At 57.8% G+C, this 27,901-nt stretch overlaps 1 protein-coding gene across 1 annotated transcript; it reads right to left on the bottom strand.

Moving 5' to 3' along the window:
• Positions 1 to 100: 100 nt before the first annotated feature.
• ARAP1 (ArfGAP with RhoGAP domain, ankyrin repeat and PH domain 1) lies at positions 101 to 27,490 on the bottom strand. The gene is given in 34 exon segments (XM_053970934.1): positions 101 to 738; positions 920 to 957; positions 1,895 to 2,050; positions 2,232 to 2,295; positions 2,668 to 2,718; positions 3,198 to 3,280; positions 4,618 to 4,760; positions 5,167 to 5,280; positions 6,143 to 6,260; positions 6,421 to 6,489; positions 6,648 to 6,731; positions 6,931 to 7,078; positions 7,297 to 7,402; positions 8,321 to 8,533; positions 8,837 to 9,000; positions 9,209 to 9,254; positions 9,573 to 9,768; positions 9,856 to 9,958; positions 10,393 to 10,528; positions 10,766 to 10,900; positions 12,310 to 12,484; positions 13,460 to 13,642; positions 14,822 to 14,907; positions 14,993 to 15,192; positions 15,275 to 15,381; positions 15,753 to 15,958; positions 16,074 to 16,194; positions 16,473 to 16,542; positions 18,097 to 18,267; positions 18,796 to 18,899; positions 19,826 to 19,893; positions 21,408 to 21,556; positions 26,752 to 27,011; positions 27,013 to 27,490. Coding segments are annotated over 33 exon segments (4,461 nt in total). The 5' UTR covers positions 27,427 to 27,490; the 3' UTR covers positions 101 to 738; positions 920 to 939.
• Positions 27,491 to 27,901: the final 411 nt, after the last annotated feature.

Genomic DNA, 27,901 nt, shown 5'->3' on the forward strand with positions numbered 1-27,901 from the left:
ACCCAGAAGGTGCATCCAGGACTGTCCCCCTGCACTTCCAGGTTGCCAGCTCTTGGTGTCCCCTGCCCTTTGTGGCTAGCAGAGACCTGAACACTCCCACTTCATTTCTTAAGACCTTTAATATCGTCAAGAGGCGGCAGTGGGACACAGGGGCTGCTCCTGCCATCTCCATCCTGATGGATGGAGGACAGAGACTGGGGCACCCCCTTCCCAGTGTTGGGTGAATACTGAGGCTCTTGTCATCCTGCCTTACCCAGCATAAAGGGGACCAGGAGTGATGGGAGGATAATGATGGAGGAGCCTCAGGCCAGGCATGCATCCCATGAGAAGGGCTAGTGTGGCATCCCACAGGAAGGGCAGCTCTCACCTGCCTTATCATTTTAGAGGAGAAAGACAAAAATAGGGCATGGAAGAGGAAACATAAAAGCCCTCAACTGCAGCTCCTAGCTAGGCTCTGCTTCTCCTCCCAGAGCTGGGAAAAGAAGTGGTGGCCAAAGGCTGCTGGGGCACAGAGTCGGGGGGCTGACATCCCGTGGGCTGTCTGGCAATGGCTCCCAAGCCCAGCTCTTCTGGGGTGGGGAAGTGGCCTCACTGCCATGTCCCCTCCTGGCTGCCTGTAGTCCCCACAGTGGAAGGTGAGAGGGCCCAGTGGAGGCTCTGGAGGCAACAGGACCCTGGCAGGTGCCGGAGTGCAGGGCTGGCACAAGACCCCGAGGGCTGCCCCACTTGGAGATGAACCTGTGGCACAAGTGGAGAGCAAAGTGTCAGCAAAGGGGACAGAGCAGGCACTTCCAACCCCTTTTCACCTCTGGGGACACATGCCATGTCCCCAAGCCAGGATGGCAATAGGACAGACAGAGCTGTTGGCTCCCACTGTCATCAGATCAGGACAGGGTGTGCAGGCAGGGGGGAAACTCACCGGCATGTCAGTTTTCCAGCTCAGACGTTCCGCAGAAGCTGGGGACAAAGGGCAGACAGAACACCTTTCATCCTCAGCTTCCTCCTCCTCCATGTCTGCGCATCACTGGCAGCATGGCACCCAGAGGGACACAGGGAAAATGCCCAGCAAGAGAAACCATGGTTGCCCCAGGGTCACTGCAGTCCCAAACCTCTTCCCATGCTGGCCCCGTGGTGGGAGACACTTACCCACTGTCCCCTGGGAGCCCTGGTGTGCTGGTCCCCTGTACCAGACCACAGCACCACATGCACACTGTGAAGCATAGCCCACAGCAAAGCCCCTAGAGGCTTCCCCACTGCCCTCTGTTATAAACCTGAGCCTGTGCAGGCATTCCAGGGCAGCAAAGATGCTGCTCTCTATGCTTGGGGCATCCCTGAGCACTCACTGGGTGATGCCCAACTCATGCTGGTGGGGAATTTCCCTGGCACAGCCCTGTCCCCCGTTTATAACAACAACAAGAGCCCAAATGATTGGTAGTGAGAGGCGGTGGGAAAATTTCTGTCCCACCACCAGCCCCGTGGTTGGGCAAGAGTCCAGCACCAGCACCCATATGATTGAGGGACACTCGATGGGTGACAGCCCTCAGGCAGGACAGCTGTTGCAGACAGACAAGACAGCAGGATGGGGAGGTGATCTGTGACCAGGACAGAAAACCCAACCATGTTAGAGGAAAAATCAGGAGCATGGCAGCATCCCCTCTTTTTGCATCACATGATTTGGGATCCCCTGGACCCAGAAGACTCCACCAGCCCACAAAGGATCAGCTAGCTCCCTCAGATCCATCACTGGAGATGATGCAGTACATAAGTAATGGGAGCAGGAATGGGAGCCAGGATATCCCCCACCCAGGTTTGGAGACCAGGACCTGCCCATCATGTGATGCAGGGGGGATGCAGCCCTGCGTGGAGGGCCATCCAGTGCCCCCAGATCACTCACAGTTAGGGGGTCAGTAGCAAAAGCAGCCACACTGTTCCGCATCTCGCTCTCATTGCCCCGCAGCGGGATGAGGGAGATGTTACCCAACCTGGCATCCTGCTGCGGCCGCACCACCCGCATCTTGGGACACTCCGAGGGCCACAGGGCACCCCCATTCTGCAGACAGAGGGGACGGTGATGGAGACAGGAGACTCATCCACACCAGGACCTCTCTTTTGCCCTGGTGGTGGTGTTTAGGGATGCTTGGATACTCCAAAGGGTTTCTGCTGGCCAAGCATCCTTCTGGGACTGTCCCCCATGGGGTGTGCAGGGAGTGATCATCCAGCCCACTCCTTACCTGCACCTGAAGGAAGGTGGCAAACCACTCCCGCAGATCGGCCTGGGTGTCACAGCACAGGTACCTGTGGAAACAGTGTCAGCAGACAGAGGAAGTAGGGTGTGCCCTCTGCCCACTGCAGGGACACCTGCCTGCTTCAGAGACCTCAGCTGCTGCTCTGCATGAGACCCCAGGGAACTGAAGGGGACAGCCACAGGCCTCAGGGGGAACCTGTATGGGGCCATGAGTGCTCAGCCAGGCTGTCTCCACACATATAATATCCCTGCCAATGTCAGGAGGGTGCAACTGGATGATCTTCAAGGTCATTTCCCACCCAAATAGTTTCATGATTTCTATGATTCCCCAACTCTCCCTGCCATGGCAAAGGCTCCACAGAGCTGTCATGTGTCTGTCTGTCCCAGGGAGAAGTTTAGTATCCCGTGTCGCCTTCCCTCACCATTGCTGCTTCTCGTGCTTCTCGTTTTCATAGAATACTGTAAAACCCCAGCTGGAAGAGAGGAGTGAAAACATGAATCCAAACAGCCCACGAAGCTGTCCTCTGCTGGCCAAGTACCCTGGCAAACCCCTTTCATCCCTGCCAACCCCCAATCCCTGCAAACCCCCCAATGTCCCTGCAACTGCCCACTCCAGCCCCACAAACCCTCCCCCAGTTCTGCAAATCCCCTCAGCCCCACAAACACCCCCGGGGACAGTGCCAGGAACAGGGCTCGGGAGAAAGACAGGGCAGGGACAGTGCCGAATACAGGCTGTGGACAGGGCTGGGGACAGTGCTGGGGACAGCCCAATCCCTGCTGGTGCGATCGGGCTGCAAAAGCTGCTACAGGGCTGCCCTGACACCTGGTGGTAGGAGGCCTGGCCAGCAGGGGACGGGTCTAGCAGTCAAAACTGTTCCTGTCCTTTTCCCTGTCCCCATCTCCACTCCTATCCTCATCTTTCGGCACCACAGGCCATCCCTTTGCTGCTCACCACGTCGGGGGTCGAAGCTTCTTTTTAACACCCAGGTAGACCTTCAGGTTTCGGACAGGCCACTCCTTTTCTGGCTTGTGACTCTGGGGGAACAGGGAACCGACACTGGGTTGGTGGCTGCCAGACCTATCCCCACCCACCACAGTCCCCACCGTTGCTGGGATAGGGTCCAACCCCCAGCAAGGAGGAAAGGCTGTAGTGATGTGGTGACAGGGAGGAGGGTGGAGCCCAGCATGGAGCAGAGCATGTGTATATCACCCATGACATGGGCCACAGGTAGCAGGAAAGGGACAGGTGGCCTGTGCCCTCTAGACAGTGCCAGTTGCTTTCTGAGCTGGGACCAGCACTTGCACATTGTGACAGGGTCTCGAGAGCCTAGCACTAGACATTCCCCATGGGATCCCACCTCATAGCCCTCCTCAGCATCATGGCCACAGCCATGGCAGTGGTGGACCCAGACCCACTCTGCCCAGAGCATATTCCTAAACTTCCCACTGCCATCGTGGCACAGCATGAGGACCCTTCCAGTGCTGGCTTTGCCTTGCCATGACCCAGAAGCACGTGCCACACTGGGGACCCTCCATCCATGTTCACATGCAAGCAGTGTTGACTTACAAGAGCCCGATCCAATGCCTGCAGGATGGGGAAGCAGCTCAGCCCATCCCTATCCTCTCTAGTCCCTTCCCCAGACCCAGCTCTGGCTGCCTGGAGTGAAGGACAGCAGGACCCACAAGCCAGAAGGGCCAAATGGGGAGAGCTGGTAGCACCAGGGACAGTTCCAGTGATAGGCACATGTGTGCTGCAGGATTGGATTTGAGACTGACCCTGGACTGGATCTGAGGTCAACCCTGGGCACTTGTAAGGGCAGAGGGCATGGGAGCCCCTGCACCCCATCTAAGTCCCCCATTCCCCTCCCTAGTCACGCTCTCCAAGGGGGGGCTCCGCTGCCTCAGGCTCTGTTCAACAGAGGAGAAGGCTTAACGCAGAGGTGGGGGACCCCTCCCTACAGCTCCCCTGTGCCCACAGGCAGAGCATAGGGATAGAGTGGTAATGTGCTAGGGTGCAGTGTCACATCAGGGCAACCAGGAACTGGGGGGCAGGGAGTGGCCGTCAGTATGTCAACATGTCCCCCCCCAGCCCTGGCACTGACCAGGAGCTCCGGGATCTGCTCCAGGTCTGGGTGACAGCACTTCAGGGGCCAGCTCTGGCACTGCCGGTGGCTGCCTGCACTGCCGGAGCGATGTCAGCCCACATGGGTCCCGTGTCCTCAAGGAATCCCCACAAAGTCACAGTGTGGCAGGGCAAGGCAGGGTAGGGCAGGGTGGGGAAGGGCCAGAAAAGGGCCAGGGAAGGAAAGGCAAGGGAAGGAGATGGGGAAGGAGAAGTGGAAGGAGAAGGGGAAGGAGAAGGCAGGGCTCACCCGCACTTCTTTGTAGAGGCGCAGCCAGGAGTGGTCGAGGATGAAGTAGCGATCATGGAAGCCAGTGCTCAGCCCAAGCCCCAGCAGGTTCCTCTCCTCCCGGAATTTCATCATGCCATGCTTGCAGTCACCCACTCTGCTAGCTGGAAGCACATGCCTGAGTGGCTCCGGCTCCCCAGGGGCATCAGGCCCCCCAAGGAGGGCACAGCCAGACCCTCACGCCCTGTAACAGCAGCCCTCCAGCTGCTGCAGAGTCCTGGCATTGCCCCTCAACTCCCAGGTTGGGCAGGGCAGGCAGGACCAGCTTCCCTACTGCTCTGGGCACAGCATTTGGCCATGACACCATATCAGGGGACTCCAAGTCACATGCCAACTGAGCTGGTGCCTACTTGGATCCCATACCATTCTCTTCCCCATTCCCAACCCTTTCTCCACCCCCTCCCCTCCACTCTGCATCCCCATCAGTGTTCAATCCTCATCCCATCCCATCCCCTCCCATCCCCTTCCCTTCCTTCTCTCCCTGCCCAGACCATGGCCCCTGCCTCTCACCAAGGTAGATGAGCATGTTCTCCATGGACATCTGCTTCTTCACCACCAAGTAACTCTCTGTTCCCAGGCAGTGCAGGATGGGCAGAACTTTCTCCGAGTAATGCAAGGGCCGCTCTGTAAGTCAGGGGACAGGCAGGTCTCAGAAAGCGCACCCAGGGCCAGTTCCCATCCAGAGAGTGTCACACTTGTGTCCTGAGGGTCTGACATGGTCTTGCCACTAAACTATGTCCCCAAGTGCCACACCTACAGGTCTTGTCAATTTCTCCAGGAACATTCCACCATTGCCCGGGGCAGCCTGTGCCAAGGCTGGCTGACAAGTCTTTAGTTGAAGGAATTTTCTCAAATATCCAGCCTAAACGTCCCCTGGCATAATTTGAGGCCATTTCCTCTTGCCTTGTCACTTGTTACCTAGAAAAGACTGACCCTTACCCACTGGCAGCAGGAGCTCAAGGCACCAGAAGGTAGAAACAGGCTCTCATCCCGTTTCTGTTGATCTCTCCCTTGCTGCTGCCTATGGCCAACATATGGCTGCTCACTTTGGTGGCCGGAAAACCTGGACACCTCCCCCAATCAAAGCTTCAAAGGCACTTGAACTCCTAAGGATATAGACAGATGCCCTGGCCCAAACTTCAGCCCATCTACAGTACCTGGCCATGTGCAAGCTGGATAAGGTAAGCAACTGTCCTCCCCTGAGCACCCGGAGCCCATCCCAGATTTCTCCATGGTGCAATCACAAGGGGAGATTTTTCATACCCATCCCTATATCCATTCCCATCTCCATCTGCATCTCTATACCTATACCAATCCTTACTCCATCTGCATCACCATGTCCATCATCTTTTCCATCCTCATCCCCACTTCATTTCCATCTCTAAATTCATCCCCATCTGCATGCCCATCTCCACTTCTAACATCATTCCCACCTCCATCTCCATCTCTCTAGTCCTCCTCACCACCCTCATGCCCCTGTACCAACCTGCCTCTTCCTTCTCATTCACTTCGAAGCAGCTCCAGTAGTCCTTCTCCTTCATGACAATTTTTCGCCGGTCCAGGATCTCAAAGGTGAGCTCCTCAGCCGTCATCGTGGCTGGGATCTGAGAGGGAGGGGGCAAGTCTCCATCAGTCAGTGCCCAGGCCCCTTGATCCTCACACCACAGATGTCCAGCTCAGCGTGAGTCCCCATGCCACCACAGAAGCTTGGGCATACAACGAGGGGACCTCTGTCCCCACTTCACCCTCTGCCCAACCACTCACCTTGACATGCTGCTCTGTCTCTGTCTTCTTCTCCTCCAGGTAGACAGTACAGATGAAGTCCCCAGCTTGCTGGAGGGCAACAGTAAAGTGCTTCAACCTGCAGCTTCCCATGTGTGGGTGAAATCCCCCCCATCAGTGTGGACATCCCTTGCCCAAGGCATGTCCAAGAGATGCTACAGTAGACACTGAGAGCCCCAGAAGAAAATGTCCCCATGTCCAGGACCCACCTGTGTTCCACTGGATGATGCCTCCCGCATCTTCATGATGGCTGTGATTTCATCCTGCTGCTTCTTCATCTCTTGGTCATTGACCTACCAGAGAAGAGAAGCCATGAGGGCTGATCAGACCATTCTGGCTCCAGGCTTCTGGTTTCCAAGGTTTGAAAATACATGGTCCTCTCTCCCCTTGTCTCCACAGCAAGATGTCTACAGAGCAGACCTGACTTCCTCTTCCTTCCACCTCTCTATTCCCTGTGAATGTCTGCACACTGGGACCCGGGGGTGAACCTACATTAAAGATCTCCACATAGTGACTGATGAGGTCCTCCACCACACGTCCTGCCTTGTAGTCCTTCCCATCCGTCTGGAAGAGTGTGGGCCCAAAGACAATTGCCAGGTTGTGTGTGTTCATCTGGTTCTCCCCAGAGAAGCACTGGACCCTGTGGGAAACTCTGTCAAGATTCCTGCCCCAGAGCCCTCCCTACACCCCTCCCTTCAACCCCCATGCAGGATATGATGCTTGGCATCAGGCACAGCTTGACCCCAAACTCCTTTCCCTGCTGGCGACATGAGTGAAAGGATAAGGGCTCTCCCACACCCCAGAGCCAACAAGGACCCCACAGTGGAGAGGTTCATGCCCAACAGGTCGATGCCATACCGGAAGAGGTGATTGATGAGTGCCTTCAGTGTGGCCCGGTTCACTGGAGGGAGGGCAGCCAAAAGCTGCCGATACTCGCCAACCTTTGCCTCCTCGTCCTCCAGCGCTGCCAGAGGGAGAGAATGAACATGGAGGAGCACAAAGTGGAGATTAAGGTTCAGGGCCACACCATCCCCTCTACACACTCCACTTCCCCTCTCCTGTCCCAACATGGGGATGGAGCACCCCAAATCCATGAGGCCAGAGAACATCCCAGGTCTGCAGAGCCAGAGCATGCCAGAGCTGAAGCATCCCAGAATCATGGGACCAGAGTAACCCAGCATCATGGGGCTGGAACACTCCAGTTCCATGTGGCCAGACTGTCCCAGCTCCATGGGGGTGGAACACCCTAGCTAAATGGGGAAGGAGCATCTCAGCTCCATGGGGCTGGAACCTGCCAGTTCCAAGGTGCCAGAGCATCCTAGGCCTGGAGAATCCCAGGTCCATGGGGTGATAGCACACCTGCTTTATGGAGCTGAATCATCCCAGACCTGTGAGGCCAGGGCACCCTGGCTCCATGGAGCCACAGCATCCCAGCTCTGCAGGGCTAGATCACTCCAGATTCATGGGAACAGAGTATCTCAGCACAATGGGACTGGAGCATCCCAGCTCCACAGAGCTGGAGCCTCATAGACTGGAGCATCTCAGCTCTCTGAAGCTAGAGCAACCCAGCCCCATGGGGCTGTAGCTTGTGTCTGTTTTTCTACTGTATGCATCTATTCCAAGTATCCAGTGAGCAGATCCAGAAGGGAAGGAGGATCTGGCTGTCTCCCCTGGCTCAGCCCCACCCTTGCCAGAGCATGAGTCTGTACAGGGGCAGCATAAACACACTCCACTCCCCACCCACCACTTGAGACTCCAGCACAGGAGAACATGTGGAGTCCAGACATATTTCTCCAACCCATGAAGGGGACAAATTGGCTGCACAGAACCGGGTAGCCCACGCCCCTCCTCCTGCCACCTCCAAGCAGCCCCCAGGGCTCACCCGTTGCCCACAGCCAGTCTGGAGCCCACTGCCGAGTAAAGAGCCCATCCCCAAGGTCACGGAAGAAGCGTTTGAGGGTGTTGGCAACATCATCCACCTGGTGCTCGCCCTCTTTCAGGCAGACGCAGCGTGCATCCCGCTGCAGCACCTCTAGAAGGCTGGTGGTCTTGGAGTTCTGCCCGCTCTTGCGGTAGATTCCCTCAGACGTCAGCCCTGTGATGGAGCCAGTGGGAATGAGACCCCCTCTGCAGGACACAGACCCCACTCCCAGCCCACCAGCTCCCCATCAAACACTGCCAGGTGCCACAGAATATCCCATCCCACAGGTGTTCCTGTGACTGGAAACAAAGCCCTGCTAGAGATGGAGCCCTCCCACAGAGCTGGAGCAGATGTTCAGGGAGGGAGGGAACCATGTATCACAAACACGTAGGGTTCTCAGCCTGCCACACCACACCAGTGGATTGACCTGAATGCCACGCTCTGGTCCCTGCCAGCATCCCAGGACTTGACCCATACCGCACTGAGTGATGTAGTCAATGCAGCGGTCCACCAGCAGTGGGACATCCAACTCTGTCAGCTGCTGCTCCGACAAGGTGTCTCCCGAGCTGCTTGCAGCCTTCTGGATGGCATGGACCCAGCCCAGGAAATCTAGCTTCCGCTCCCCTTGGATGTACAGCGTCCTGCCAGCATGCCTAGGCTCAGCAGGGGGCTACGTGTTCCCCCCAGACCCCACTGCATGTCTGCAACCCCCAGGAAGGCTGGCCCTGGGGGCCTGCAGGTGATCCCAACTCAATTTTAGGGGTCTATAGTAATGGCAGAGAGGGTAAAGACACTCCAGAACAAGGAGGGGTATTTGGCTGGGGGGGGCCTTCTCCCCCACCTTCTTACCTCCGCCTCTCCACCAACACCAGAACCTCATGGTCCCCCTGGATGGCTGGAAAGGAAGGCAGGGAGCCCATCACCTATGGGAACATAGGGTGCCACAGCTCCCCTAGACCCACATCCTGTAGGAGGCTCTGCTAACAGGTCCAGCTCCAGTCCAAATGGGACAAGCAGAGAGGGGGAAGAGGATGGAGGATGGAGAGGAAAAAGAGCAGCTGCATTTCCTCTTTCAAGGGACACTTGAGCTCCACAAGAGCGATATCCACCAGACTCCCACCAAAAGCTAGGTGTACCCTAGAGCAGGATTTGGGGGACATATCCTCCCCCCTCTCCAGCCAGGGGGTCCTGCCAGCAGGACAGGGGTACTCACAGAGCTCCTGCAGCTTGCGCAGCTGGAGAGGCTCCTGCTGACGACCATCCTCAGAGCAGATATGGAGCGTGGAGCCGACCAGGGCAAACCAGCCCTCCTGGGCACGCTCCAGGGTGAGACCCCCTTTGTAATGCAGTCGGCCAAGCCGCTCAAAGTCTAGTGCCAGCAGCTCCTCGGCACAGGGGTGGACAAAGGACTGAGCCAGGGAGGAGAGGAATCCATCAGCACCACTGCATCCAGTTGCCACCAGCACCCAGGGCCACCCCAGGCCCCTGCATCCCACCTTGGCAATAGACTTGAGCCATTCTTGAGCAGAGTCAGGGCTCTCCAGCCCGAAGAGGTAGAGTCGATCTGCCTCAGTGTACACCTCAAACGTGCTCTCAATCCTTCAGGAGGGAGGAAAAGGGGAGCCTGGGTACCCACAGGAGTGAGATAGAGCTGGGAGGGTAATAGGGGTGTTCCAGGGGTGGGAGCATCCCAGGCACTCCAGCATCCCTGTGTTGCCAGACTGTTCCAACAGGAGACACAGGGACTGCACAGGGGCCACAAAATAGTTACAAAGCAGTTTGACTGGGGTTCCAGAGGGATTACAAAGCAGCTGCAAAAAGGTCGCAAAGGTGTTAGAAAGTATTGGAAAGATGCTCCAAAGGGGCTACAAACTATTTACAGAGAATCCTTGCAAAGCCATCAGTTCAGGGGCCATTGGTGGGGTTGGGGACTACAGTCCCTCGTGCCACCCCTCATGGGGGCCACTGCAGCTGTGCCAGGCCCTGCAGGAATGGAGGGGCTGTTGGGGTGCTTCAGGGGAGTGCAGCCTTACCCATGGGCATGTAGTGGGTTGTTCACCAGGCAGACAATTTCCTCCACCCTGATCTCGCCATTGGGCACAGTGTTACGGTCATTCTCATAGTAGCTGAGCACACCATCCTGCAGTGTGCACCATCGCCGGCTGAAGTCTGTACAGCACAGGAGAGCACTGAGCAGCCTCCCTAAGCTCTGGCCCACCCCATGGCACCCACCAAACCAGCCTGAGCACTCCAGCAGCACCCACTGGGTGCCCATCTGATGTGACCACCCATCAAACCAAGCTACCAAGTAATGCTGCACTTCCCCACCACCTTTTCAACAACTGAGAGAACAGGGGAAATTGCTATCGATCTCCCAGTTCCCTTTTTCCTGTCTCACATATGTACCTTCTCGGCCCTTCCGCTCACTGATGGGCTTGACCATGGAGGGGGTCTTGTAGAGGAAGCCATTGTGGGTAATAGAGGGCAGGTGTACAGAGTAGGGCTTCTCCTCACTGCACACCATCTCCAGGCGTGGTGGCTCTGCAAGCAGGGAAATCAGTCTGTCATGGCGAGCTGGCCTCCTCCCCCAGCCCCACAAGGCAGCTGGGTTTTCCCCATCTCAGCACAAGGAACACCTCACAGGCTGCACCCCGAGCTCCTACCACAGCACAACTGGGGTGCAAGGAACAGTGCTGGTATCCAAATCCAGGGCTGCCTGGGAGTCATTCCACATCCCGAGTCCTCCCCAAAGCCCCCCCCTAAGCACTGAGCTGGGACTGGATGGGAACAATGTGGGGAGGTGGGGTCCATGCTCCCCCACCATTGAGATCCCTCCCAGGCTGTTCCAGGACCCTGCTGCTCTGCAGGAGGTGCAGGGCAGAGCATCACAGTCCTGCAGCTGAAATAACAGCCCAGGGCTCTGTCACTGCCTCCTCATCTCATCACACTCATGTCTCCTGCCTCGATTTCCCTACCTTGCCAGCAAGATGCAACCCCCACTTCCTCCGGGATGAAGAGATAGGATGCAGGTACACCTCTAAATCACACCCAGGTCTGGGTGTAGGGTACCTGGAGCTCTAGAAATGGGGAATCCAGGATGAGGCTCTCCCTGCTCTCCCAGTCCAGCCCTGCTTCACACAGTGCTGGGCTCATCCACCCCAGCAATCCCAGCAGTATGAGCCCAAGCTTTGGATTTCTCTGGCTCACTGGGGTGGCCTGGGAGGCCTCACAGCTCTCCCAGGCACCTTTAGAGCAGACACATCAGGAAAAGCTGGGCCAGCCCCAGGCCTGGGCAAATTCCAACTTCCACAGGACAGACTTGGCTGCCAAGGCAAGGAGGGAGGTGACAGCTCTGGCAGGCGCTGACCAGCCCCCACACCTCTGTTCCACCTGCCCAAGCGTTCCTGCCCACTTGCCCAACACCTATATTAGGGTGCAGATCCCACAGGAGCCGTCAGCTCTCCTGGAGTCAAGTTCAGGGGCTGGGGTGCACATCAAGCAGAATGGGACCGGTCATTAGGGGGTCAGCCCTCCTGCCCCAGGACATGTTGGAGGTGGGGGCTGCCCATCTGACAGAGGAATGTCCCTTGAAGCTACCTGGAATGCCCACAGCATGCCAGGATGGTGTGGGAATACTCTCTCCTATCCCTTCCAGTACCTGCAACACCCGCCTGCATCCCTAGCTAGGCTTCAGACCTGTGTTCCCAGCTGGGATTGAGTCCCCAGGGGCACAGGGATTCCCCAAAGCCTCTCTTCCCTCTTACGGGGTACACAGACCCTCGACAGTGCCAGCAGATGGAGAGCCTCCTGCCAGGAAGCTGCTGGCAGGACACAGAGCTGGGACCAGCTCAAAACTTAGCTGTGTCCCCCAGAATACCCCAGCAGCAACTCCGGGAATGTTGCCAGTGGGTGTGAGCTCATGGTGGAGCTTCAAGGGGATCAGCCCTTACCTGAGGTTTTGTTGTGGAGCAGGAACTCCATCTGCAGCCGCTGCCCACTTCTCTCAGCCAGGGCCAGGGGCGTTGGGCACTGGGGGTCCCCGGTGTCACAGGTCACCGATGCCCCACAGAAGAGCAGAGCCTGTGTCTCTGCCAGGTCACTGGTGGTGACAGCCACACACAGAGCCTGCAGCAGAGCCAGGAGGCCAGTGGTGAAGCTGATGGCTCTCACTGAGGAGGAGGAGAAGACCCCCAGCAAAAGGAGCCGGGGCCAGTGAGCTGGAGCCAGTGAGCTGTGGACCCCTGGCTGCCTCCCAGCCGCCTCCCAGCCGCCTGGTCAGAACAAAGGAGGCTCAAACTGGGAGAAAAAGTTTGGAGCCAGCAGCAGCGAATCCCTCCCTTAAGGAGCTGCGGTGAAGTCATACAGCAGCAGGGCGGGCCAGCCAAGCCAGAGTACGAAAACAAACAAGCCCACATGCGAATTCCCTTGGCTGACTGGGCTCCCCATGTACTCCCACCGCTTGTAAAAACACTGGAGGAGCCACGGCAGGGGCAAAGCCATGGCAGAGCAGGAGGCGACAGTCAGCAGCCAGAGTGCCAGGATGGCATTCCCTGGGTGATATTCCTTGTGTGACCGCTTAGTCTGGCACCCTGCAAACAGCCAGCACCGGGAATGGGTGCCATCAGTGGTGATTAGGAGTGCTGGTCAGGCACTCCTGGGGAAGGATGTCAAGCTGCCTCAACTGAGGTGTACCTCCAGCTCAAGCTCACGTAAGCCCCATCCAGGCCAGAGCTTGAATGCAAAAACATTTCCAAGCTAAGGAGAGGTAAACCTTAGGGCTGCCTGGCTGTGGTAGGGAGAGCCCATCTTGGACAAGGGTCTCCAGCCTGGACATGAAGCTGGTTACACCCCACAGCAGAGATGTTACCCTGTCCCCACAGCTGGCTCATCCTTCCTGGAGGCCCCAGACTTTGGCTTGGGGTGCACAGTGAGGATACAGGGTGTGCAATGGGGGCTGGGGGGATACAGGCAGGGAGGGATGGTGGGCAGTCTGCTTGGACACAGATTTCACTCCCAAAAGAGCCTCAGGACCCCAGCTCAGCACCACTTTGCACCCAGGCAGAACCCCCAAGCAAGTGCCCATCCCTGGGGGCCACTGACCCTGTCAAGCTCCTCCTGGTTGCCGAAGAGTGGGTGGTAGTGGCGGTACTTGCCCTCCCGGTATTTGGCGATGAGGAAGCGCCTCCTCTCCTGGCTGCCACTGGTGGGGCTAATGGCCTCACTGGGAGGCACATTTGCAGCCCAAAACTGATTGGCCATTATGTTGCCAAACTGCTGGAAGAGCTGTGAAAACAATGACAAGGAAATGCCAATGTGACCATACTGCTGGGGCATGTGGGGGGGCTTTGCTGGGGGCAGGGTGCTGCCCCGGAGGAACAGTGGGGTGCAGGAAGAGGATGGGTGGTGTAGGGGAGTGGGAGTGCGCAGGGTGCAGGTGCACCCACCCACCCACTGCAGGCATGCAGCATCTGACAGCCCCCATAGCCGCCAACTCCCCTTCCTGCCCCGGAAAACCACATCTGGAAAGCAGAACCCAGCTGTGGGAGGTGGGGTGGTGCTCAGTACCCATGGGGAGAGATTCAAAGTGCTTTTGGTGGCCCCTTGCCATCCTGCTACCCACAGCTGAGCAATGCCATTAAGAGATTTATCAGGAAGACCCACATCACCTCAATACCCACGGGACACTGCCAGCACCCCGCAGTTCTTAGGGGTGGAATGGGTGCATGCGAGAGTCGAGAAGGGGCGGTGCGAGGTGGGGCCCTGGGGATGCTGGGGTGGTTTTCAGGCAGGGTTCCCAGAGAGGGGAGGGAAAATGGAGCAGTCGCAGGCAGCAGCTGGAAGGGGTTGGGAGCTCGGGGAGCAGGCAGTGCTGGAGGCGGGGGCTGCGCCGGTGGGACGCCAAGTAGGAATGCAGGATCTGAGCAGGATACATGGGAAGAACGGAGCCAGCCAAGCTCTGCCGGCGGGAAATGGCTGCCAGGTTAGGTCTTGAAACGAATCCCAGCTGCCCCCGCCCACCTATTCCCGGCCCTGGCTGCGCCGCCACATTCCTCCGCGCCGGCGGCCTTACCGCTTCCGGGAACTGCTCTGCCCTCGGCCCTACTCCAATCCCACAGCCACGGCCCCACAGCCACTCCAGCTGCTCCACAGCCATGTACCCACAGAAAAAGAGACAGCGTCTGTCTGCACACCCGTCTGCACACCAGCACACATGAAGTGCTGCTTGTCCTTACCGGCATGCTGAACTGGCTGCCAGGGGTCCACAGGGACAGAATAAAAGGCTGCTGGGGGTCCTCTCCCCAGCCAAGCAACACCGTGGTGTCCCCCCAAGGGCCTGGAATCAGCCTGGAAGAGCCTTGCCGTGCTCCAGCAGCCCACAGCCCACAGCCAGCAGCTCCATAATGCAGAGCGAACAGGGTGTTTCCCCCAAAAACGCTTTTTGGGACTGGTCTGTGCCACTACCTCGATCAGCTCTTCAGTCCACACCTTCCTGTCCATCTTCAGGCTCCGGACTTTGGTGATGCCAGGACCCATTCCCCGGTGTTCCCCTGCCAGTGAGATGAGCCATTAGGGACCCATTTTGTGGTGGGAAAGGGCTGGGATCCCCATTTGTGCCCCTCTGGTCATGGATACCTGCACATCTCTTGCAGATGACAACACAGAGGTTGATGGAGGCCCAGTCAGGTTTGGGGGAGCCACAGTCGGCACAGAAGCAGTTAGACTCCACCGCCCAGATCCTCTCGGCCACCTCCGAGTTGGAGAGTGCCTCAGTGATGGACTGCTGCATGGCCTCCACCCATTCCTCCTTCTCTTGCTCAGAGTCAGCAGAGAAGCTACCAGGAGGGATGGGGGTGAGATATACCATGGTTCAGGGTGGGCAGCACCCTCAGCACCCCCTCCCCACCCTGGGCTCACCTGAAGATCCTGTATGGTGTGGTGAGGTCAAAGCCTCGGCGATCCACCTCCCTGACGTTCCCCACATTCATCTCAATGTAGGTGATGCCAATCCCCAGCCGATAGTCCTGGTGGGGGAGGGTGGGCAAGAGATATGGGGGGATGGATGATGGGACCAAGTGCCTGGGAGCTGGGGTAACTCTGTCCCTTCACTGGCTAGCTCTCATCCTGGGTGTACCTAGGGCACCACAGACTCTGGAAGCAGCTACAGTGGGTGTCATGCTCCTGGGAGATCTCAAGGCTCAGAGCCAGCAGAGAGGAAGGGCTCAGAGGGCAGCACCCTGTGGCTTCTGTGCTGTCTCCATTTGAGGGGTGGCAACAGGCCTGAGTGCCCTAGCTCGCTCCTGCTCTGCTCAGGCTGGGAGTACAAAGGGAAGGGGTCCCCCCTTGAAATGGCATCAGGGTCCCCCAGAGTGCCACAGCCCCCCCAGCAACCCACCTCCGCATTCTTGTAAAGGAATACTTTGTCCCCAGCCACCACCACAAAGAGCTTGTGCTTAAAGCCCCGCAGCTCCAGGAAGCCACTCTTATCGGCTAGCTCAGTGGCACTGTCAGTGGCTAAGGACATCGATGTCCTCGCTGCAGCTTTGCTCTTCCACTCCTCTGCAATCTGCTGTAGGGTCCATATCCACTCATTGCGGTCTGCTGTGGGGCCAAAGGTGAGACAGGTCAGGATCAGCCTGAGCCCAGGAGCCAATGGGACTTATCCCTTGGGCTGGGAAGGGAGAGGAGCTGGGGAACAGGGACCCCTGTCACTCACCATCATTCTCAGCCCGGAACACGAAGTTGCGGTTGTTGGTGACAACCTCAAATTTCTGGTCCCCAACACTGGAGATGCGGGAGATGGAGGAGACGGGAATGAGCCGCTTGGAGTAGGTATCCTGGGTCAGGGAGTGAGGGACACACTGCTCATGTCTGTGGCCTCAGGGAAATGGGGAAGTTAGTGCCCCAGGTTCCCAATGCTCCAGCTCCAATGTCCAGGACGCTCTGAGCCTCCCACATCTCATCCCCAGCACCCAGCCATGGCTGCTCCCTGGGATACTGATCCTTGGTACAGCCACATCTCTGAGCTGGGTTGCCCAGAGGGAGGTGGCCCTGCTGGGGCAGCTCCTCTGCCACCTTCTCATCCCAAAACCCCAGATCCATCTTCTCCACCCACCTTTTCACTGTCAAAATAGCGGAGGTAGTCAGTGTCAAGCTTCACCCAGCGCTTCTGGTAGATATAGGACCTGGGAGAGGACCGGAGGGACCCATTGGAGAGGATGCCCTTGAACTCAGGATGATTCTGCTTGCGTATTCACACCCCAGTTGCCAAAAGCCTGGGGCCACCTCGTCATTGATCCTGCCCTGTGTCCCCTGCCCTCGATGTCCCCAGCCCTCCATTCTGCCCTGTGTCCCCAACCCTTAATCTAGTGCTATATCCCCAGTCCTCCATCCTGCACAGGGATAAGAGGCCTGTCCCGGCCAGCCCTTGAAGTCCCAAGCCCTTGATCCTGTGCCCTCATGTTGCTGCTGGTGATAACAATGCTTCATGCTTTACTCCAGGCACCAATTAAAACATAGAGCTGAGAACAAGTGATGCCCCTAAAAGGCAGGATTCAAGCCAGGAGATACATTCCAGGAGGGATGAGTGGCACCAGAGCAGAGGAAGAATCTGTGCATCTCTATCAGGATGAGGATACAGATGAGAGGCAGGATCCTCTGGAGGCTGGAAGACAGCCCACCAGAGACCCCTTTGCCCTCCCCAGCTGAGAATGCAGACCAGCCACAGGAAAAGGCAGAAGACTCTTCTGCCCATACCTTTAGCATTAGGGCTGCAGGAGGAGCCAAGCCCTTTCCAACACAGCTCCAGCAAGCCCTGCCATGCAGCCCCCTACCAGCATTGAACATCCAGGTCCCCCTCTGCTGGTGGGGTTGGGGGTTGGTGTGGCAGCAGGGACACAGTTGCTCAAGGGCTTGTTTACTCAGGAAAAGTTTGCTGGAGCAGTTTCCCAGGGCCCTTCCAGCTGCTCTCACTTCCCCAGCAGCACAGCTGCTCTGTTGCAAACAGCTAAGCTTCCTCCTCCTCGGTGGAACTGTTGCCTTGGGGCTTAATCGGAGCCCAGATTAAGAAGCTCCCAAACATCCATCACATCTCCTGCTTGACTGTTGCCTCCCAGCTAGTGCAGGGGCTCTTTGCGTGGGCTCCCTGTGCACACTGTGTTGGTTGTGCTCACTGGGTTCACTAGACTCCCTGGAGGATCACTGGCTCCCCATGACTCACTGGAGTCACAGACACAAGCCCAGCACTTCCCCTGTTTTACGGTTGTACCACTCTGACTATCCACCATGAGCCTAGGATTTGGGGCTGCTATCCCATGGAATAGGGGCTATCACCACCTCCTCCTGCAGCAAACCCAGCAATGTCAAATGCACAGCTCAGCCCAGACACCCCACCTCATCCCTGACAGCTTCTCTTGTGGTCACCGCTATTCCAGGGCTCCCCCAGAGGAAAAGCAGCTCTTTTCCCAGTAATGCAGGGTCTGAGAGAAAGGTCGAGCTGCAGCCTCCCCTTCTCAGCAAAGTCAGTACAACAACTGGTGGCACCTGCTCTGAGAAAGGCTCTTTCACAAAAAATGGGTGTTTCTAGCCTAAATCACAGGTTAGAAGGGAGTGGAAGGAGCCCCTAGAAATGGATTTTCACCAAAACAAAAGTACACCCCCACGAGCAGGAATGACAGGTGAGAAAAGGAGGGGACAAGTACCCTTCTGTGTCACACAGGGACCCCCAGTACATCACTCACCCCTGTGGCGGGTTCTTGTCCAGCCACCCTGCTCTGATGGTGGGTGACAGCAGGCTGGTGGCACTGGTGCCCTCCATGCTGTCACTAAGTATGCTGGAGCTGCTGCCAGGAAAGGCGTCGCATGCAGGCAGGTGCAGGACGGGGTCCCTGTCACTCCAGCTGCTGCCACCACTGGGAATGAGGAGCCGAGGGAGGGGGTTAAGAGCTGGCAGGTCTCGGGAGGGGCTGAGGCTCCCCGGCATGCTTCAGCCTCCCTGTGACCTTCCCTGAGGCGCAGGCAATGCAGGCCAGCCGTATGCAAGCGGGGACACAGGGGACAGTCCCTTCGGTGGGGTCCCAGCATGTCCCCCAGTCCCAGGGACAGCCTAGGCCTGAGTCCCAGCTCTGGGAGGGGGGACAGGGGCACCCCCAAGACTGCAGCCCCAACCCAGTGATACGCAGAGCTGCTCTCTGCCCACACACACTCACACGTGCTCCCATGCACAGGTCCTGCGTGTGTCCATGTGTGTGCACACTGTGGAGCTGTGCATACACAAGAAGCCCTAACCTGTGCACTCACCTGCCCTGCCATGCACAAGAGCTCTCTGCCTGTGCTTGCACCCCCCACACAAACAGAAACACCCCCTGGTACACGCACACAACATGTCACCACCATTACACACACATGCCCTGCACACAGCACGGCAGCCAAGCTCGTACTTGGCAGGGGGTGCATTGGGGTGTTCCTCGCCAAACTCATCTTCACTGAAGAGGCTGTTGAAACGCACGGACCGTGGTCGCCCCATCCTAGACTCAGCATCCTCCTGCAGAGACACACACTTGTGACACCTGGGGTCTCCTTGGTGCTGCCACTGCACCGTGAGGGTACAGGGTGGATGGAAGGAGAAGGGACACTATGCCATGTCACCAGCCCATCCCCAGCTCAACAGGTGCCCACAGTGCCAAGGTGCCCTGGAAGAGGCATGCTGAGGCTCACAGAGAGAGGAAAGTGTAGCCAAGGGAGGAGCTGAACACCAGGATGGTTATTTATAGCAACTGAGCTTCATGAGAATGTCTGAGCTTCATGAGAAATCTCGCATTGCCTCCTTGGCCCTGGTGTTCCCAAGCCAAGGCAGATGGGGGCTTCAGGTGTTCAGGGGGCTCTGCAGCTTCTGGGACTCCTGAAATCCATCTGTTCCCACCCCAGAGAGCAAGGGAGGCAGATAGAAATTCACAATCCAGGGATTACATTCAAGATGCAGTGCTGGAGATGTCTACTAGCACACGCTCTGGGCATGTGAGTGTGGTGGGGTGCTGCACACCTGTGGGTGCTCCCCAGAGACCCCAGAGGACCCAGTGAGTGCTTCCTGGGGACACTTGGGTGAGACCTGGTGGGTGCTCCGCAGGGACCCTTGAGTCCCAGCACCACTGAAAGACCTGACAGATACTTCCCAAGGACATTGACAAACCGAGTTCCATCTCTGGGGTTCCAACCCCAATGGGAGACACAGTGGGTGCTTCCTGGAAACCCTGGGGTTCCAGCCCCCATGGGAAACCCCAGGGGGTACTCCCTAGGAACCTATGGGAGACCCAGTGGGTGCTCAGTGAGGAAGAACCCCTCTCTAGTCACCACCACCATGCTCCTCCAGCCCTAACCAGTATCTCTGGAGCATCCCAAGGCTAGTACCTGTCCTTAGGGCCAGTCACCCTGCTAGCTCTTGCCCACCTCCAGCCCCATGGTGGGACCAACCTTGTCCATCTGTCCTGTTGGTCTGGCTAATTCCTCCTCCCACGCCGAGTCCTCGTAGTCTGAGTCATCTGACAAAGGAGAGGGAAGATGCTGGGAATCAGCTGGGGTGGAGCACGGGGTCCCAGTTTCCCCTGCTACCCTGGAGCCTGTGGGGAGGATGATGCAGGCATGGCTGGCTTCCCCTTGCTTACCCTTGGCAAATAACCATACCATTCTTGTGACAACAAGGGTTTTATCAAGGAGTTTGGGGAAAAGCTGGGAAAGGGCAAAGTCCTACTAGTGGCACCTCCCAGCACTGTCACAACACTCCTGGCCTCACCAGAAGGGGACTTGGTGACACTTTGGCTCCATCCAGGCTCTCATGTTTCTTCCTGGGAGCTCCTGCTGCTGGGGGTTCCCAGGGGCTTTTTCCACAGCTTGTTTTCCAGGGTGGATTCCCCTCCCTCCTCTCCCATTCCTTATCAGGTCCTGAGCTTGTGCACCGTGGAAATGAGATCCCAGATGATGATGGGAGTGAGATGGTTCCTCCTCACCCAGCACCCACATCAGCAGGAATGCTGGTCAGGATTGTAACCCCACAGGGAATAAGTGGCCCCAGACAGCCTGGCCCTGGCAGACACCCTCTCCCAAATCCCACTGAGAATCTTGATCCTATTCCTCCCAAAACCCCAACCCAGATGATGGTGTTTGGGCCATGGCAGCAGGCAAGGATGCTGTCAGGCTGTAGGGGGTTGAGGGGTGCAGGTAGATGCTCACCTTGGCACCACAGAAACTCCTGCAAACTCTGCATCCCAAACCCATCAGGGTGGGAGCAGCTTTCCTCCCCGCACTCCCCAACAGATAAGCTCTGTCCTGATAACCTGTCCATGGCTTCTCCCAGCTTCTGAAACACACCCCAGCTCCCAGTTAAACCAGAGCTGCTACCTGCAGGCTGCTGGCCTTGAGAGGCACCCAGCACCCCACACAACTCAGCCCTTCCTCCTCCTTCCAGCAGAGCTATTGCAGCTGAAGTATAGTCCAACCAGGGCAGCACCCTGAGACCAAACCTTCACCTCTCCATGGGGGTCCCCAGCTCAGCATTGCTCCCTGCAGTTGGCTGAGCCCCAGGGACACCCTGAGGATGGGGCTGGGGGATGCAAAGGCACAGTCCTGGGACCCCAAAACCAGGGATATCTGCATTTCAGCCTCTTGACAGGTTCACTTTTCCTCTGTGAGTGAGTGTGGGTGCTTCCAGCACCCACAGAAATCTTTGCTCTGATCTAGGAGAGGCTGCACCCAAACCCCCAGTTCACATCTCGCATCCCCTCAAACTCCCAAACCAGGTTTTACACCCCTTCCCTGAAGCCCCCAGCTCAGACCTCACACACCCTAAATCCCCCAGCCCAGGTCTTGCACCCATGACTCCCCCAGCCCAGAAGGCAAGAAAGAGGATACAGAAGAAAGAGACCGCAGCAAGGGCAGAGGAACAAACTGACAAGAAAGAAGGCACAGTACCATGGGATGGATGCTGATGGATTGGCAGCCAGATATCCCAACGCAAGATTTGTGATGGGAAGACTGGAGAGGCCTCCCTTGTACTCACCAAACTCTGGCAGGAAGGTAAGGGTAGCCTTGGAGGGCAGTGCCGGTGGTGTCGGTGCTGGCACCTTGGTGCAAGGCAGGGGAATCAGGGAGGACAGGGTGATGCCAGGTGCTCTTTCAATGATGGGGACCTCCTCTTTGGCAGGGATGCTGTGGGAGAGAGGAGCAAGCACTGCCTTATGCCAGCCTCTGCCTCACTTCCCAACCCTGATACACCTGCAGGGGGGTCACGCCTGCAAAGGTTCAAGTCCAGGTGGGATGGGGCTTGGAGCAACCTGGTCTAGTGGGAGGTGTCCCTGCCCTTGGCAAGGGCTTTAAGGTCCCATCCAATCCAAACCATTCTGTGATCCCATGATTCCATGGCCAAGGATGCCATCAGCATGCCATGATTTCTGGGATGTGCCTCCCAGCACATGGCTTGTGCACAGGAGCTTTCCATTAGCTTGGGGTGAGCTGGAGAAGAAACTTCTCCCTGGCTGGAGCAGGAAGCAGGCAAGGACAGGAGTGCCGGTTCTCCCTGGGTCAGCCTGACCTAATTTCTCAGCAGCTATTTCCATGGGAACCAGCCACAACCATCCATACATTAGGGAATGCTGGCAGGAAAGGAGGGGAGCATGGGCAGGGAGGGGAGTGTGGGCAGTGGAACAGCACTGCTCCAAACACCACCAGGCAGGAGCTGCTGGAGCACCTAGGTGTGCAGAGACCCACAGACATGGAAGTGACAGTGCACAAGCCAAAGAGCCTCCAGCAAGAGCCTGGCTGAGGTCTGCATCTGTGCAGCCACCCAGGATGGTGTTTGTCCCCTGGGGGTGTGGTTGGAGGGCTGCAACACGAGCCCCATGGCCAGCAGTGAGATGACAAGCCTCAGGCCAGGACAACCCCTGGATGGGGACTTCTCATGAGGGTTTCTGGCTCAGCCCCAGTCCTGTCCAGCCCCTAGCCCCACCATCCCAGGGACTAGCAGGATGGGCGCCCACTCAGCTCAGGCACAAATAACACCCCAGTTTCCCAAAACACCCTCCCCACTGGTCTGCCTGCTCCACCTGTCATCATCTGCTGCTGTAGGATCCCTGGGCTTCATGTCCCCCCATGGCTCCATGAAGTAACGTGGGTGCCCTGCACTTCCTGGACCCCCATGCAGCCATGCCCAAAGGATGTCAGTCCTGCTCCAGGCCGGGTCTGGCTGATGCCACCTCTGCCATTAGAGAAGTAGCAAACCAGTGCCTTATGTGCTGTGCCTTATCAGAGCAACACCTTAAATGCTATCCTTTATATAAGCCTCTCTTCTAAGGGGGCAGAGAGAGCTGTTCTCCCACAGCCACCACCCCAAAGCCAAACCTCTGCCCAGGCCACCACCCCTGCCCTGCTCACCCAGCCCTCCGAAAAGGAGTCTTCTGTCATCGCTTCCTTGGACATCACTTTCTACAACCCCCTCACCCCACCAGCTGCTCAGGGGGCTGCTCTAATCCCTAGACCATCTCCTGGGCATGGAGAGGGGGTGCCCCCCCTCACTGACAGCCTCATCCCACAGTTAGGATGCAGACATGCTCATGGGATCCTCTGTGGGGTGTCTAGGTCTGAGCCATCAGTGGCCAAAACTGAGGGGCTCACAGCCCCACTTGCTGGCATTGGGAGGGTGGCATCAAGTCCAGAGCTGGTAAGAGAGTTCCCAGTGTTGAACACAGTTGTTGCCATCAACCTGTGGGAGGTAGTATCGCAGACATCCCACACCCAGCAGGGCTGGGATGATCCTATCACCTCCTGGCACAGAAATGCTTAGGGTAGCCCAGGGTTTGGGGGGATGGTGAGAATTCGGAGGTGAACACAGCCTGGAGGAAACCACAATGTGGCTCTGCTAACAGCTAGGAGGAAGTGCCAGGGACCACAGCAGCACAGGCGGAAGTGAGGGGAGATGGTTGGGTGGCGTCACCCCAGAAATGCCCAGGTCACTTGCTCTGCTCCCAGGCTGTTTGCATATGCAGAGGTGCTCCAGCTCTTCCTCAGCCCTCATTCTCAGAGGTCCCTCCCCTGTGGGCACTTCCACCTCCACAAGGGGTTAATGGTGGGGTCTCATTCCCACCCAGAGACAAGGCCAGACCAATGCAGCTGCCTGACAACTGCTGTCAAAGAGCCCCGATCCCAGGCTGGATGCAGTGAGCATCACCCTGATGTGGGCAAGTACCATCCAGACCTGGGCAAACATTACCCTGATGTGGGCATCAGCTCAGCATGGGCAAGGATCATCCAGATATGAGCAGCCATCAGCCCCAGCATGGGGGCAAGCATCTCCCATTGTTGTTGGTCCTTGGGAAGCCCAGCATTATCCCCCCCAACCCCAGGCCTTTCATGTTCAGTGGCTGCAAGTGCCCAGGTCAGGTCCCTCCAGGGGGCAGGAGATGGGTTTAGGGCCAACAGCAGCACCCTAGGGCTGTAGAGCTCCCTTGGACCCAGCGCAGGGCACTTTGGCCAGTCACCCATCACTCCAGGGAGCCCCAGTGTGGCTAGCTTCCCAAGCTCCCAGCAGATGCTGCCCCACACATAGAGCCAGGACCCAACACCCACCATAGGGTGACTCATACCCTCACCCTCCTGAATGCACTCCTTGTCTGTGCCAGCTGTCCTGCACCACAGCACCTCATCTACCCACAGGCATGGCCAGGCACCAGCACTGGCCAAAGAGTCATAGAACTATGGAATGGTTTGGTTGGGAAAAGACTTTAAAGCTTATCTCATGCCATGGGCAGGGACACCTACAACCCTGAGTTACTCCAAGCCCCATCCAACCCAGCTTTGAACACTTCCAGGGATGGGGCAGCCACAGCTTCTTGGGACAGCCTGTGCCAGGGCCTTACCACAGTCAGAGGGAAGAATTTCTTGGGACAAGAGCCCACCTATGACCAATATATTCCTGGTCATACAATTAAAGTGACTTTTAAAATCAGAGTTTTGGGGTTCAGCTGGTTAGTTCTGAACTCCTCAATATATCTGCATAATACACATATAACATACATATGGATGCACAAATATACTCCTGTATATATTCACTAAAGCATCAAGATCTATGTGAGAAATATATATGTACACACATCTATACAGACACATACACCCATACATATTCCCTTTTGTCGCTACCAAGCACCAACACATACATATAACCTATATGTTATGAGTGCATGATGGCACACCAGGTGCCAGGGCCCTGTGGTCACCCACCTGTCCCACACCAGCACAGCCCCCGGGGCTCTGTCACAGTGACCCCAGAGTCCCCCAAGCCACTGGAGTACCCTTATGTCCAGGGGGTGCTGTTCAGCCACTGCCGCCTGGTGAGGCCACAGGCCCACCCCGTCCTGAGTCTCATGGTCCTGCATGCAGCTCCCAAGGGACCCTTATGCACCCCCAGATCTCCCGGGGCAGCTCGAGGGGGGAATCCCAGCCCCCGAGTGCACAGCCTTCGGGGTGCCGTGCCAGGATGGGCAGCGTCTGTTACGCAGCAGAATGCCGGTCCCCGGGGCAGGAGGAACTGGGGGACCAACGATGCCTGTGAGCACACAGGCCAGGGCAGGAAACACCCGCTGGAGCCGGCAGAGCGAGAGGCGCATCCGGTAGCGCCGGCAGTTCGATCCCATCCCAAAAATCCCTCCGCCCCGATCCCCGCCGGCTGCTCCTGTGCGGCACGCCTGGCACTGTGCCAGCCGTGCCCCCCCTACCTGGGTGGGTGACAGCAACCACGGTGGGACCGATCGGCACCACGGGGAGGACTGGGGGAGGGCGGCAGGGAGCGGAGCTTCTCACCCCGGCACTTCCTGAAACAGCAAAACTTCCTGAGCTGGCCGAAGCAGCGGCATGTCCTGCATACCAAATCCGCACCATGGCCAGTAAGAACCCACGGCACGGCCAGTACCAGAACGCTGGCATGGCTGGCACCAAACACCCAGCACGGACGGCACTAAACCCACGGCACAGCTGGCACCAAACCAGCATGGCAAGTACCAAACCGCTGGCACGTCCAGCACCAAACCAGCACAGCTTGCACCAAAGTGGCAACCATCGGCCTCATCGTGCCCGGGCAGCTTTCTGGCCAGGGCAGGATGGAGAGTGGCTCCAGGAGGATTTGGGTGACTATCCTGGTGCAGAAATACAGTGGTGGGAACAGTTCCTGGGGTGCCAGGATGGACACTGTTGATCTGGAGTCCAAGGAGCCCCAGGGACAGGTGCTGCCCCCCATGGCATGCCAGCCCCCCACATCAGCTGCCTGAGCCCCCTCCCCAGCTCAGCATCCCAGCCCATTCCCTCCAGGTAGGGGTCAGAGCATGGGCAGAGGGATCATTTCCACTCACCCTACCACAAAAAGCCCATTGGGACACAGGGATGGGAAGCTGGAGGGGGAACCCAGCCACCAGCCCTCCCATTCTCATCCTGACTACACACATCCAGCACCATCAGTCCAGCTGGATGGTCCCATCCAGCACCATCAGTCAGGACAAACCCAGCCTCACTCCCAGGACCCCCCTCAGGGGACCAGCTAGACACCCTAGCTCCAGGAACATATCCCTTAGAGTCTGTGGGTCCTGGGGAGGTTGTGGGGAAGGATTCCCAGGGTGGGGGGGCCACACAAGCTTGGTGACATTCCCTCACCTGACCCCAGGAGGGTGCTGGCACCCAGGAGCTTGTCTGCCCCCTCCAAACTGCACTCCCAGTCCTCATTCCACATCTGCTTCTGCTCTGCAGGATTTGGGAGTGCACTGGGTGACTGGGAGATCAAAGGGGGGGGGGGGCTGCAAGCACTGCTGTCCCGAAATTCCAGCCTGCTCCCATGTCATCTGGCCACAGAAGCTGGCAGCAGCTTTGCCCTGTGTTCCCTGTGTGCGGCAGTTCACTGTCTTGCACCCACTGGTGTCAAGAGTTCCTCAGGCTTCAGCACTGCCTACATTGCAGGTGGGGAGAAGGCAAGGCTCTACACTATTGCGGGGATTACACCCCAGCCCATGCCAGCCTGGAGTGACCTGGGTGACTGGGATGATCAGAGTGGATACATCCAGCTAGAGCCAAAATAAACATTTCAGCATCCCCTGCCCTGGTGCTGGTACCCTGTAGAAATGTGCTGTGGCCTGGGGCAGGGGTACTCCCAGGGGTTATGCTGGGGTTGGGAAAGGGTTAGTACCCCCATGGAACATGCTGTGGCTGGGGGTACCCCCAGGAGATGTGCTAAGATCTGGGGAGGGCATAGGTACTCCAGGCAACACATGTCATGACCCCGAGGGTCCCACCCACATCACAGTAGTCCCCCACACAGACCCAGCCGCCTTAGGGCATCCCCAAGCCCATGCCCCTGCCACCCCCCTTACCTCCTCTGGAACACAGCCCTCGGGGGGAGCACGGGGGGGCGGTCAGGCAATGGAGGGCCCTTCAGGCTCTGGCACTTGGTTTCCAGTTGGTGTTGCTTGGCTGGCAGTGGCGGCAATGGGGGTCTCGCCCTGCTGCCAGCAGGGGGCTTCTCCCCAAGGGCTGGTGGAGAGGGGTCCTCCAGGACTGGGAGATGGCTGCAGGATGCAGGGTGGGGCTCGGGACTGTCCCCCAATAGTGATGGTGAGAATTTGAGGGGGGGGGTGGCATCCCACCCTGGGTGGGATGGGTGGGGGCAGCTGGGTGAAGCTTGCACCCCTCTCTGACTCCAGCAGTGGGGTCCCACCGGGCACTGGCAGGCACTGTGGCCCCAGCTGCTCCAGCCCTGTTGCAGTGCTCAGGCGGAAGATGTGGCATTTCATGGGGACAGGTTTACTGGCAGGGGGCTGGCGAGTCCCGGCAGGTAGCGGGGCCTCAGCGAAGGCTTTCTGCAACCCCAGGAGGATGCGGCGGCGGTGGCCGGGCAGCAGCACCCCAAGGTGGGTGAGCCCCTCGTCTGTCAGAGCCCGGCAGTCCCACACTGACCACAGCTCACTTTGCTGGAAGTTCTCCACATACTGGTCGAGGTGGAGGGCAGACAGCCATGCAGCCACTGGCAGAGATCCCTCCTCCTCCATGGCAGGCAGCTGGCCACAGAAACCTGCACTAATCAGTGCATCTTCTGTTGCCAGCAAGGCTCAGGATGACATCAGGACCTGGGAATGGAGACAACAGGATCAGGATCAGTCCCCAAAACACACACCAGGTGAAGCCTGGAGTCCCAAAACCAACATTCCCAGTGAAGCAACCTGGTTTTCCTATGGCCTCCAACCATGCTGTGTCCCCTGGATCACCCAGTCCTGAACTGGGAAGCTGCAGGGTTGTGGAATGCTGCAGGGTCCCATTTTAGGCATTGAAACATAGAGGCCATCCCTTTAGAAGTGAAGGCACCATGGAGCCCCAGCTTGGTCCCAGGGGGTGGTATTTGGGCTGTGAGACAGAGCAGTAGGGGATTATCCACATTGTGGATAATGAGGGAATGTGCCTGAATATGCCTGATTCAAGGACAGGGCAGCTGTTGGCTACACCTCAGAGCTGTCACCCTCCAGGACG

The sequence above is a fragment of the Vidua macroura genome, chromosome 2 (assembly GCF_024509145.1).
Source record: "Vidua macroura isolate BioBank_ID:100142 chromosome 2, ASM2450914v1, whole genome shotgun sequence".
Lineage (NCBI taxonomy): Eukaryota > Metazoa > Chordata > Aves > Passeriformes > Viduidae > Vidua > Vidua macroura.